The sequence below is a fragment of the Homarus americanus genome, unplaced genomic scaffold, assembly GCF_018991925.1.
Source record: "Homarus americanus isolate GMGI-L3 unplaced genomic scaffold, GMGI_Hamer_2.0 scaffold30108, whole genome shotgun sequence".
Classification (NCBI taxonomy): Eukaryota; Metazoa; Arthropoda; class Malacostraca; order Decapoda; family Nephropidae; genus Homarus; species Homarus americanus.
Genome location: NW_024748109.1, coordinates 9592241 through 9605861, shown reverse-complemented (window position 1 = coordinate 9605861; position 13621 = coordinate 9592241). Strand labels below are relative to the sequence as shown.

Genomic DNA, 13621 nt, shown 5'->3' with positions numbered 1-13621 from the left:
TTGAGTGTCGGTACCCAAGTCCGTGTTCAGGACCCGACCTCCCTACGTTGGGACAAAGTAGGCGTAGTCATGGGTCTCGGCAGGTCACGGGACTACCAGGTGCGGTTACCCAGTGGTCGTGTGTGGTGGAGGAACCGCCGTTTTCTCCGCCCCGTAACAATGCCTTCTGCTGGCCCCGCCACCAGTGTTGAGTCCCACACCCTTCTCAGTGATGAAGTCCCTCGACGCTCAGAACGGATCCAGAAGAAGAGGTCCGCTCAAGACTTTGCTATGAGCGTATAGGGGGGAGGGAGGTGTATGTATATCATGTATGCTGGATTATGTATTATGTATGTATATTATGTATGTGCTCCATTTAGATTTATTCAGCCTAGCTAGCAGCGTGTGGCAATGTTATTACCATATCCCACACGCTTAATTAATGTGCCTGGCGACGTATGGAAGCTGCTAATGTATCACTTGCCATACGTCGTCTGCGAAGGAAAGAGTGGTCAGGCCAGGACCTTAGCTAAAGGGCAATGCTATCACCTCTGTGTACATACTCTTTATCCAAGTAAACCGAACCTACAAACTATAAGGTGTTTGTGTTCTTCCTGTATATAGAACTTATTACCCAGAATACCTAACACGTTTGCTTCGTTTTAATTTGCAACAAGTTGAAAACCTGACTCACAAAGATATGTCGACACAAACGGAAGCAATGCACGGATAGCTCTTTCTGCCACTTTTGGGTAGGAATCGCACATCAAGGGCCAAAATTCTGTGATTGATTTCTCATCGAACATATCTCTTGCTCCCGAATCAGTTTCCCCCCCCTGAAAACCTGAATTCCCCCCTGGGGGGAATTCCCCCCTGGTTGAGAACCCCTGCTCTAGCAAATATCTCATCGGGAGCTGGTGACTTATTAGGCTTTAGCTTGTCTATTTGCTTACTAATATCGTTACTAGTCACTACTATCTCGCTTAATCTATTTTCTTCACTACAGTAGATTGTCGGTGCCTCGGGTATCTTGCTTAAATTTTCGGTTGTTAAAACTGAAGAAAAATAACTTTTAAGATCATTGCTCATTTTCCCATCGTTATCAGTTAGTTCGCATGTATCTGGCTGTATTGGTCCAATCTTGTTTCGAGTTTTAGTTTGATACATTTGAAAAAATCCCTTTGGGTTTGACTTTGTCTCTCTTGCTACCTTCAGTTCATTATTCCTCCTTACTTTTTTCATCTGTCTTAACCCTACTGGCCAACACTTTATAATGGTCTCGGAGGTAAACTTCACCACGGTTTATTCCCCTACCTATAGCCTTCCTTTGTTCAATAATATTCTTAAATAATTATTTATCCAATTGGGATCATTGTTATTTCATCTGAGTTTTCTGTATGGTATATTCTGCCTTCGTGCATTAAGTAACTCAATATTTAAATTGTTATGGAACGCTTCAACCTCAGATCTTGTGGTCAAGTCACCCTCAGAAGTCATATTTTGTGATGTTATCATTGTCAGGTCACCAGGTAAAGTGAATGTCGCCCTTTGTGGGTACATTGAGTGAGGTCACAGTTACCACCTCACGTGAGGTCATGTAATTCATCTCTAAACATAATACCCCTTCTCTCTGCTGCCCTTTCTATCTATGAAAGTTTGCTCTTCTGAAATCTAGGACTTCAATGGATTTTTTTTGTGACTGACATTAAGTTCTACTTTGAATCTCATTTCTTTGTGATCGGTGTTAGCTAGCTCGTTCCCTACCTCGACATCACTAATGATGTTTTCTCTGTTTGACAGAAATAATTCGAGTATATTGTTACCCCGGGTGGGTTCGGTTATATGTTGATTTAGGAAACAGTCCTGAACCGTTCCAGAAAATTCATTGATTCTGAACTACCTGTAAGGTCGGTCCAATCTATTTGACTAAAGTTAAAGTCGCTTACTATACAGACTTTGCTATGTCAGGATGCCCGACGTATTTCATCCCAAATAAGATGCTCATTAACTCTATCAAGATTAGGAGGTCTATATATTAGTTCTATGATTAAATTTTCCCCACCATCGGTTAATTCTATCCAAATTGTTTCTGTATTCTATTCAGGTTTTATTTCCTTATTGATTCCACACTCCAAATTATCCCTGACACAGATTTCTACCCCACCTCCTTTCCTAGTCTTCTTATCAGTATAAAATAATTTATAATCTTTAATTTGGTATTCGACAGGTAACTCATGTGAGTCTAAGTTAACTCAGGTTTCGGTGAAAGCTATTATACCAAATTTTTTCAGTACATACCAAAACTTTAATTTAATTCATTTTAATTCTCCTACTTCTACTGTATGCATAGTAGACATTTAAGTTAGTCGTGATCTGTGTCCTCTCTCTATCCATTTTTTGTTTTAACTCCCTGACTAATTTAGCTTTATTGTCATTTTATCACGTTTATGTGTAGCTTTTCATTATGTATCCCCATGCCCATTGCAGTCTCCTCGACCCGCGTGCTCTTATGTTAAAGACTGCGACATAACTTGAACTGCTCTCTTGAAAGAGGCAGCCAAGGTTGCCATCCCGTCCTTAGATAAATGCATCCCGTCCCTAGCATACAGGTCCGTAGACGCTTTCCCAAGTGTCAATGAATGGGACTGATATTGACTTGCAATATCTGTCAAGACGGCCGTTGACACCAACTGCCCTTGACAACCGTTCACTGTCAACTCTCCTTCTAGGCAGGACACCACATATGACAGGGATACCTCCCTTCATGCTAATAATGTCTTTAGTTGCCTTAAACTTATCAAGAAGCTCCTCACTCCTACACCGGCCAATATCATTGCCTCCTGCACTTAGGCAGAAAATGGGTTTGTTCCCATTACCAGACAAGATATTGTCCATCCTGTCAACTATATCCCCCACCCCAGCTCCTGGTAACCACACTCTCATCCTCATGTTTCTGTCTTTATTACAGAAAGCTCCATCCAGGCACCTTATCTGCGAATTACCAACAATTAGGGTTTTCTTTCCTTTTTTTATCAACATTGCCCTTAACCTTACCGTCTATCTCGTCCTTCAAAGACTAGAAGAATTATTACACTTGGATGCTAAATTGGCCTTTTCCATGACCAGCCTTGTCGCCGCTCTCTTCACTACATTCCACTGGTCTGTCTTGTATTCATTCACAGACTCTCCCGTCTCACATCTTCCTCCTTCATCTTCGCAATCACTTCCTTCAACCACACATTTTCGCCCCTAACTTTCTCAAGCTCAGCTTCAGAGTGGCACCGAGGTGTTCCCAGTTAGCATTAGACATGGTTACACTGTCTGGTAATCTCTGGGAGCTAATTTGCCATAACCCTTCCTCGAGCGAGGTCAATACACAAAGTCACTTCAGTAAAGTTCTTTAGTATTTAACATATTGTATTTATATTCTGATATTTTGAGGGATAATATCTATTGTGTTGATCTCTGATAGTATCCGCACTTGGAGAAGCAAAAACTAGCATGTGAAACGCTCTGGTAGATGGAATATCTTAAAGAGAACTTGAACATGATGAACAAGTTCTGAGACGTAAACTCCTTGCCCCGTGACGTCACGCAGAGGGGTGGAGGATTTTGCTAAAATTGTGTAATATTTTTCTTGTTTTCTTCCAGATACTTATGTTTTAAGAGCATTTCTCCTGCTAATATTTGCTTCCCCAAGTGCGGAAACTATCAGAGATCAGCACAATAGTTATTACCCCTTAAATTATCAGAATAAAAATACGATTGGTTACATACTAAAGAACTGAAGTAACTTTTTCCATGTCCATCTGCCAGCTACTACAAACTGTGGGACACGCATTTTGCTCGACTGTGTGTGTACAGTATGTGATGTTAATGTGAGAGAACCATGCACTGGGGAGCAATACTGTGCCTTCTTGCCCAGTCTCGAAAAGTAAATAAACCGTGTGACGTCACCTGAAAGGCTCCTATAACAATGGCAAGAAACAAAAGAAGAACAAGAAACTCCGTCCAGGTCATATTACAAGAAAAACAACATCAGCAAATACCATTAATAAGCAATGTGGAGCCTTATGCATGAGGAACCTATACAAGTACAATAATGGTGACGTTTGGAGATCTGGCTATCCATATATATCTACATCTGCGTGTAAACGGTAAAGCTCCTTCGTTTTGTTTTATTTTAAAATTTTCTTATTTAGTAGTGTCGATTTAGTTGAGTTGTTTAACGTTGGTGTTGTTTTTAGGAGCAAGAGGACAGTTATAATTGGGAGTGACGCTTTACTTTAAGTGAGACTGTCTTTTTTTTTAAGTGAGATTGTCTGATGTTATGTGTCTTTTTTTACCAAGCACTGTCGATTTTAAAGTTCTAGTGTCGGTTGTAGTGAAGTCTTTTGGGTTTTTAAATGTTAGTCTTGGGTTGAGAACTTTTTCTGTCAGTATTTAACTGTTGGTACCAGTTTTCAAACGTTCTTTTAGTATTTAAATGTAACTTTTCGCTTTAACATGTTGCCATTGAATTTTAAACATTGTTTATGAGTGAAATTTAACATTATGAACAATTTGAATATTTTTATTACTCGTTCTTGGTAGATAAATCTACGACGTTTACAGGGACAAGTTTTGATATTGCAGTTATGTTTCCCAGCACACGGCTCACAACGCACGCAACAAGTGAATTTCCAATTTTCGCGATGATAATAATCCAAAGTTGTCTTGTTTTTACGCTCCGTAAAATATGAAGAAGAGATCAGTCAAGTGATTTTATATATATATATATATATATATATATATATATATATATATATATATATATATATAATCACATCTTCAGGGTGAGTACAGACTAAGTACAGAGTCTGTACTCACCCTGAAGATGTGAATTACACGAAAGCTTTGTAACTCTGTGTTTTCCTTGCACCTGTGATCACGCGCACCTACAGCATATATATATATATATATATATATATATATATATATATATATATATATATATATATATATATATATATATATATATATATATATATATATATATATATATATATATATATATATATATATATAATATATATATATATATATATATATATATATATATAATATATATATATATATATATATATATATATATATATATATATATAAATATATATATATATAATATATATATATATATATATAAATATATATATATATATATATATATATATATATATATATATATATATATATATATATATATATATATATATATATATATAATCAACTATGTCCATTATATTAGACAATTAATAACACAATAACACTGTGAATTATTCAGGCAATGTGGCATAAAGATAACGCATTTTGGCCCGGAGTGATAAATAATATACAGCCAAAAACATGTTGATGTACACTTCTAGCCCTCCTGGGTTGCTGGAGGTTAGTACAGTGTCCTTTCTGGACGGGCACTCTAACTATCACGAGGCAACGCATGCACGTGGCCAAAAGATAAAGATAACGCATTTTGGACCCTGGAGTGATAAATAATATACAGCCTAAAAACATGTTGATGTACACTCTGAAACCATATTCTCTAGCCCTCCTGGGTCGGTGCTGGAGGTTAGTACAGTGTCCTTTCTGGACGGGGGCCCACTCTAACTATCACGAGGCAACGCATGCACGAACAACACAGTCATAGTACGGCTGTATAGATGATATTATGTATAAATATTGTATATGGCATTTTATGCTCTGCATTATCTTCATTATATATGAACACGAAGAAAAAATACCATAGGTTGTAGTTACGAAAGTATGAATGGAAATAAACACTTCCAAACCACCCAGTGAGTCCACACAACGTTTACAGCGCTTGTGGCCAGACCTCGATGATTCCACCACACCCCATCTATATCTTTTATTTCCCATCATTCGCGTAACTATATGAAAAGTCGTGTTTAATTTAACTACATATTTCAAAAATCTTAAATTACATGTGGATCAGTCACTCCTCATTTGGCACACTTATAGTGTAATACTTTGACCATCCTACCTGGGCACATGGAGACCCACGGCAACTCTCACGGGGCAACATCCTTGCATTTGTTGAGAAGAGTTATATATATATAAATATATATATATATATATATATATATATATATATATATATATATATATATATATATATATATATATATACTTACCTTCACCCTAGCAAACTAGTTAGCATAGCATAACCAAACAGCCTCGCAAGGACCAATAGGTCTGTATATAATGTGTGTGCACGCGCTAAAATGACCTAGTATATTTTACTAATGTCTTATTGCCCATGTGTTTTCTTACAGTTTGGCTGTGAGTTTTCTATTTTGTCTACCTGCCAGTTCAACAGGACTGCTAACCATCCTCCTAGCAACTCATATGCCATCCCAGACCCACAGCCTATATGTATGGTGCAAGACCGCAGTCCAATACATACAAGTCAGGCAGTCAAGCGTTGGTTTGAGGCGCACCCGCAGATTATTCTATTGGACTGGCCCTCTAAAGGAGCCAATTGTAATCCAATAGAAAATCTATGGGCGCATATGGTTGTTGAATGGGATGTTGGGGAGAAAATGAGGGAGGCAGTGAGGAGACACGCACATAATGTGTGGGAGGGAATAAAGAGGAGGCTGAACATCTGCTGCAATCTGGTAGATTCCATGCCCACCAGATTGCATGAAGTTATAGCAGCAGATGGAGGTTGGACACGGTATTAACCTGTGGTCAAGAATTAAATCTCCGCCCACGACGGTGCCTTGTAGGGGGTGGCGGGGGAGTTAGCTCTCTGGTGTAACCTCGTTGGGGCCACATAGACTTCGTTTCCTAACTCTCGGGAATTTGTCCAGATATTTTACTATGTGGTTCTACGTCACTTCGCATAAATATGCTTACAAAATCTATGCATTAATATGCATAACTCTGGGGAATCTGTCCAGACATTAAATATATGTTATATACTACAATAATCACAGATATATTTACAATGTTTATGCATAATAAATGTGAAAAATATTTTTGGGGTTTCAATTAACCAATAGTCATGCCTACAAAACAATCCTGATGCTCTAAGTGCATGTATGTGTTAAATAACGAGTAAGTGATCCACATTATTTTGGTAAATAAAGAAATGAAAACCAAGCACTTAGCCATATGGATATAGTTACACGGAAGAAGGGAAATAAGGATGAACCATGGTTTTGATGGAAACAATGTGCTCTGGGACGATGCTCACAATGACGAATGGGAGAAACCTCTTTATGAAACATCTTACCTACTAAGGATGAAGCTTAATGTTACAGAACACACACACACACACACACACACAGTGTAACTTTGTGTGACGCGTTGTCTGACTTGGGGTGGCTTTGAGCGAACCATACATATTACAATTTATGTATCCTTCCTGCCCATGATTTACAACAATAACTGTAGAGTAAAAGTTACAATATTATATTAATAACACTGTCATGTATTGATACTATGACTAGTTACCAAGATACAGAGCACGGTGAACATAACATGATAATGATAGTGAAGCCTGGAAGAGTTCATATCATAACTTGTGTGTTCGTGCGTATGTTGCCCAGTGAGAGTTACCGTGGGCCTCCATGTGCCCAGGTGGGATGGTCAAAGTATTACACTATAAGTGTGTCAAATGAGGAGTGACTGATCCACGTGTAATTTAAGGTTTTTGAAATATGTAGTTAAATTAAACACGATTTTTCATATAGTTATGCGAATGATGGGAAGCATCGTGGTCTGGCACACACACGTTGTGTGGATTCAGTGGGTGGTTTGGAAGTGTTTATTTCCATTCATACTTTCGTAACTACAACCTATGGTATTTTTTCTTCGTGTTCATATATAATGAAGATAATGCAGGGTATAAAATGCCATATACAATATTTATACATAATATCATCTATACAGCCGTACTATGACTGTGTGTTCGTGCGTGTATTGCCTCGTGATAGTATGAGTGGGCCCCCATCCAGAAAGGACACTGTTCTAACCTCCAAAACCGACCCAGGTGGGCTAGAGATTATGGTTTCCGAGTGTACCATACATTACAGTCATTGGACCTGTACCGATGTCTCTGATCGATCGATGGGTGAAGCAAAGTATGAAGAGATCTTGATGCTGGTACGTAGATTGGTGGTAAGGGAACTGGACTTCAAGAATAATGGTGGAATTTGGAGGGACTTGGGGTTGGTGGATAGTGCAAGAGGAAAAGCGAGGAAATTGGAAAATAGTAGTAGAATGCTAGGTCTTGGGGTTCAACCCAAGTGCTTCTGTTTTCTCATGTTTGTGTTTCAGCTAATTTTCGTCTTAGGTATTATATTTATGTAGGTGTTTGTCTGTTTAGCAAATATTGCAATTTTATGCCTTACATTTTCGGGTCTTATGTCCAAGCCAATGGTGGGGAGTCTCGGACAGGTACTTGTGTTTCTGCTAAGAACATCCCGTCTTTTTATGATCTAATGTTGTAAGTGGTAGGGTTGCCAAGGTTGTCACTGGGGTAACGTTGCATCTTTCAATAGAGTGGAGTTGGTGTGGGTTCTGATTATAAACTTTAATAAACGTTAATGTTCTTTGAGACGGTGTTGGGAGAGGAGGAGCTTGGGGGTAAAAAAGGCACGGGAGTAACACTCGAAAAATCTGACTTGTAGTGGAAGGTTTGAGCGCTGCTGTTAGTGTAGTATACGAAGCATAGCACAAGAAACTGATACAAAGTGGAATAAAAAGCATGAGACAAAGAGCAAAAATGAATGTTGACAAGAGAAAGGTGGAGTTGTCTGAGAAAATGGAGTCAGTGTCATGTACGGGTGGGCGGTGAGAGGTTGGCGAGGACTTAGAATTTCAAATACTTGAAGAAAATATTTAGATAAGCTGAAGGAATGGATGCTGAGAAACCGGGTAGAAGTAGTGAGATGCTGGCAAGTTGCTAGAGCTCCCAGGGAAGTTGTGTAAGTGAGAGTATGTGGATCTGTCGAGGGCCTGCGTCTCTCGAACATAATAATACAAAAATTGCACACGAGGGTGGCGTATTTCTAGAGGATATGGGTGAAGGGTGAGGTGATGGACGGAATGACGAACAAAGATATGAAGATACGGCAGAAAGAAGTGACTGATAAGATACTCTAATGACTTCGACGCGGTGTAAACGTAGAGGAAAAATGACGGAACGTACTATTAAGAATGCGAAACGCTGAGTTAAGAACTTGAGAGAATAGAGGTAAGTGTTACTGAGTGTGAAACAGGTGGCTAGAGTGAGGTAAGGTGGGGTAGACAAACATGCTACGGTTTAGTAATGCATGACAAAAATAAATGCAAATGAAGGGATGTACTGTATGTAGGGTACCCTACGTACGAGTTCATCCAACATAAGTGATACGTTTTGTTCGTGAAACTTACTGATTTCCACTCCTTAATCCCCTAACACTCATAACTGAAGATGTAAGAATGTACTTTATTGACATGAAACGAAATAAATCAAAAGCGAAAAAAACATCCATATACCTGAACGAAGTAGTACTCCAAGTAGAGAACCCAACACATAAGGTCGTACTCCAAGTAACCACCAAACACATGAGGTCGTACTCCAAGTGGCCACCAAACACACGAGGTCGTACTCCAAGTGGCCACCCAACACATGAGGTCGTACTCCAAGTGGCCACCTAACACATGAAGTCGATTTTAAAGTGGCCACACAACACATGAGGTCGTACTCCTAGTGACCACAACACATGAAATCGTATCCAAGTGACCACATAACACAGGAGGTCGTACCCAAGTGACCACACAACACATAAGGTCATAATACAAGTGACCACACAACACAAGAGGTCGTACTCCGAGTGGTCACACAACACCCGAGGTTGTATTGCAAGTGACCACACAACACATGAGGTCGTACTCCAAGTGATCACACATGAGGTCGTACTCCAAGTGATCACACATGAGGTTGTACTCCAAGTGGCCACATAACACATGAGGTCGTACTCCAAGTGGCCACACAACACATGAGGTCGTACTCCAAGTGGCCACAAAACACGTAAGTACCACGCCATGCCACGTACCACTCCACGAGCCACGGCCCGCCACACACCCACTAGATGGCCCATGACCTCCGTGACGTGGATGAGATGGCATGCTTTACATCGACAACAATTCCTCCCCCCGTCCCCACTAGGCGTGACCTTCTTCAGGAGTGAAAGTCCAGCAGCTGTTCCTGGTCAGCGTCCATCTCTACAGTCTGACAGTTAACAGTATTACAAACTGACAGACAGACTGACACAGATAACCTAAGAAGTAAATCCCGCGCCGGATCAGGATACATCAAGTCATACTCCAAGCGATCAAACATCAAGGTCGCACTCCAAGCGTTGTACTTCAAGGTATCGTAGAACCTCCCTATTCCCCCCAAAATACATAATAAGAGGTAAAACACACAAGTGGTACTCACACAAGTGTCAGACGTCAGTTTCGATGCTCATGGCGTTTATGTTATTGTTGTGGCGCGGGTTACAGTTCTGCTTTTTACTAAGGTCGTGCTGCAACAGGATGCCCTCCTCAAGCTCCATGATGTCGGAAGAGGACTCGGATAATGAGTCCTTCTTCAAGTGCTGGCCTGTAGGGGGAAGAACCTGTGAGTTACCTGATAGAGGAAGACACCTTATAGATACCTAATAAGGAAGAACATACTTGCTGCCTGGTAGAGGAAGACCCTTTTATATACCTAGTAAGGAAGAACGTACACTATTTGTTACCTGGTAGGGAAGAACTTTTAGATACTTGGTAGGGGAAGAACATTTTAAATACCTGGAAGGGGAAAACCTTTTTGTTACCTTGTAGGGGAAAAACGAGTTTATTACCTTGCAGGGAAAGACCAGTTAGTTACCTAATAAGAAAGAACAGTTATTGACCTGGTAGGGGAAGAACCTGTTATTTAAAAGGTAAGGGAGGAACCTGTTAACTAACTGATGGGGGAAGTACCAATTTATTATTTAACCAGAAGGAGACGAACTATGGAGTGAAGCTACGTGGTGAGGGGAGAATCTGCTTATTACCTCGTGGGAAATAACCAGGAGAAGAACCATTTAACAACCTGATGGGGAGAAACCAGAAGAAAATTACCAGATGAAGGAGGAAGGAGGACCTGTCAGCTACCTGGTGGGACAAAACTATCTGGAGGTCCCCTGTGGTTGCAAACAAACAAACAAACAAACGAACACACAAACAAACATACAAACAAACAAACAAACAAAAGAGTTAAACTACCATCTTCTAAAGGGCTCGTAACATTAATTATTATCTTTCTCTGATCCAGATATATGAGAATGCATCTAACTGGCTCACTTCAAGCTACGGCTAAGTACAAAAACAAGTGATGAGCGCCAAAGTTAATCCACTATGACGGTGCCCTTACTAAATGCTTCCTCGTAATCCAACTCCAGGCAAATAAAAAAAAAAAATAAATCCTAAAGACATAAAAACGAAAAATGAAAAAAAATATATAGGAACGAATTTTTTTTACACTTTAATTGAAAAAAAAAGCAAACAAACTGAAAAACACACACATACCACAAAGTGCCTGAACAGAAATATTTTTCATTATTAAAATATTTCCAAACAAGACTGACACACTCACAACCATATTTACTAAAGTGTAAACATTATGTGAAAGTGAGAAACAAAATATAACACATTTGAAACGGCATTAGCATCCGTAAATAGGGTTAACAAGGAATATCCACTTGGAAATGGGATTAAAAAGGAAAAACACCATTAAATGGGATTAACCAAGGATATATACCAGTAAATGGGATTAGCCAGAGGATATACACCAGTAAATGGGATTAACCAGGGATATACACCAGTAAATGGGATTAACCAGGGATATACACAAGTAAATAGGGTTAACCAGGATTATATATCCAGTAAATTGGATTAACCAGGGATAACACCATTAAATGGGATTAACCAAGGATATATACCAGTAAATGGGGTTAACTAGGGATATACATCAGTAAACAGGATTAACCAGGGATAAACACCAGTAAATGTGATTAACCAAGGATATATACCAGTAAATGGGATTAACGAGGGATATGTACCAGTAAATGGGATTATCCAGGGATATACTCCAGTAAACAGGGTTAAACAGGGATATATACCAGTAAATGGGATTAACCAAGGAAATACTCCAGTAAACAGGGTTAAACAGGGATATATACCAGTAAATGGGGTTAACTAGGGATATACATCAGTAAACAGGATTAACCAGAGATAAACACCAGTAAATGTGATTAACCAAGGATATATACCAGTAAATGGGATTAACTAGGGATATACACCAGTAAATAGGATTAACCACGGATTTATACCAGTAAATGGGATTAACCAGGGATATACACCAGTAAATGGGATTAACTGGGGACGTATACCAGTAAATGAGATTAACTGGGGATATATACCAGTAAATGGGATTAACCAGGGATATATACGAGTAAATGGGATTAACTGGGGACATATACCAGTAAATGAGATTAACTGGGGATATATACCAGTAAATGGGATTAACTAGGGATTACGTCAGTAAATGGGATTAACCAAGGATATACACCAGTAAATGGGATTAACCAGGGATATATACCAGTAAATGGGATTAACTGGGGATATACACCAGTAAACAGGATTAACTAGGGCTATACACCAGTAAATGGGATTAACCAGGGATATACACCAGTAAATGGGATTAACCAAGGATATACACCCAGTAAACAGGATTAACTAGGGATATACACCAGTAAATGAGATTAACTATCGATATACTCCAATAAATGGGATTAACCATTGATATACACCAGTAAATGGGATTAACCATTGAAATACACCAGTAAATGGGATTAACCAAGGATATACACCCAGTAAACAGGATAAACTAGGGATATATACTAGTAAATGGGATTAACTAGGGATTTACACCAGTAAATGGGGTTAACCAGGGATACACACCAGTAAATGGGATTAACCAGGGATATACACCAGTAAATGAGATTAAATAGGGATATACTCCAATAAATGGGATTACCCATTGATATACACCAGTAATAGGTAAAACTATGTACGTACAATAGTTAAGGGGATTTCTCACACTGATGGATCCAATAAATATTCATATCAATTAATGGGGATAACAAAATATTTGCAAATGGGAATGGGGATAAAGACCATTTGAGATAGAGAATGGGTATTAACAATGTATTAGCACCAATTAATTGGGTTAACAAGGCATTTATACAAAAGGGTTAGGCTGGTAACAATGAATGGGGTTATTGCCACTTGTTAAATGGGTTAACAATAATGGCACTAGGAAATGGGGTTAACTTTATTGGCATCTGTAAATGGGGTCATAATCATTGGCACCAGGAAATGGGGTTAACAATAATGGCACCAGGAAATGGGGTTAAAATCATTGGCACCAGGAAATGGGGTTAAAAATACTGGCACCAGGAAATGGGGTTAACAATAATGGTACCAGGAAATGGGGTTAACAATATTGGCACCAGGAAATGGGGTTAACAATAATGGTACCAGGAAATGGGGTTAAAAATAT

At 39.0% G+C, this 13621-nt stretch overlaps 1 protein-coding gene across 1 annotated transcript in view; it reads right to left on the bottom strand.

Moving 5' to 3' along the window:
* Positions 1-13621, bottom strand: part of LOC121880119 (potassium voltage-gated channel protein Shaker-like) — a 130248-nt gene that overhangs the window by 35054 nt on the left and 81573 nt on the right. Inside the window, 1 exon segment of the mRNA XM_042387176.1 lies at positions 10469-10633. Coding sequence (XP_042243110.1) covers positions 10476-10633 — 158 coding nt within the window. The 3' untranslated portion in view covers positions 10469-10475.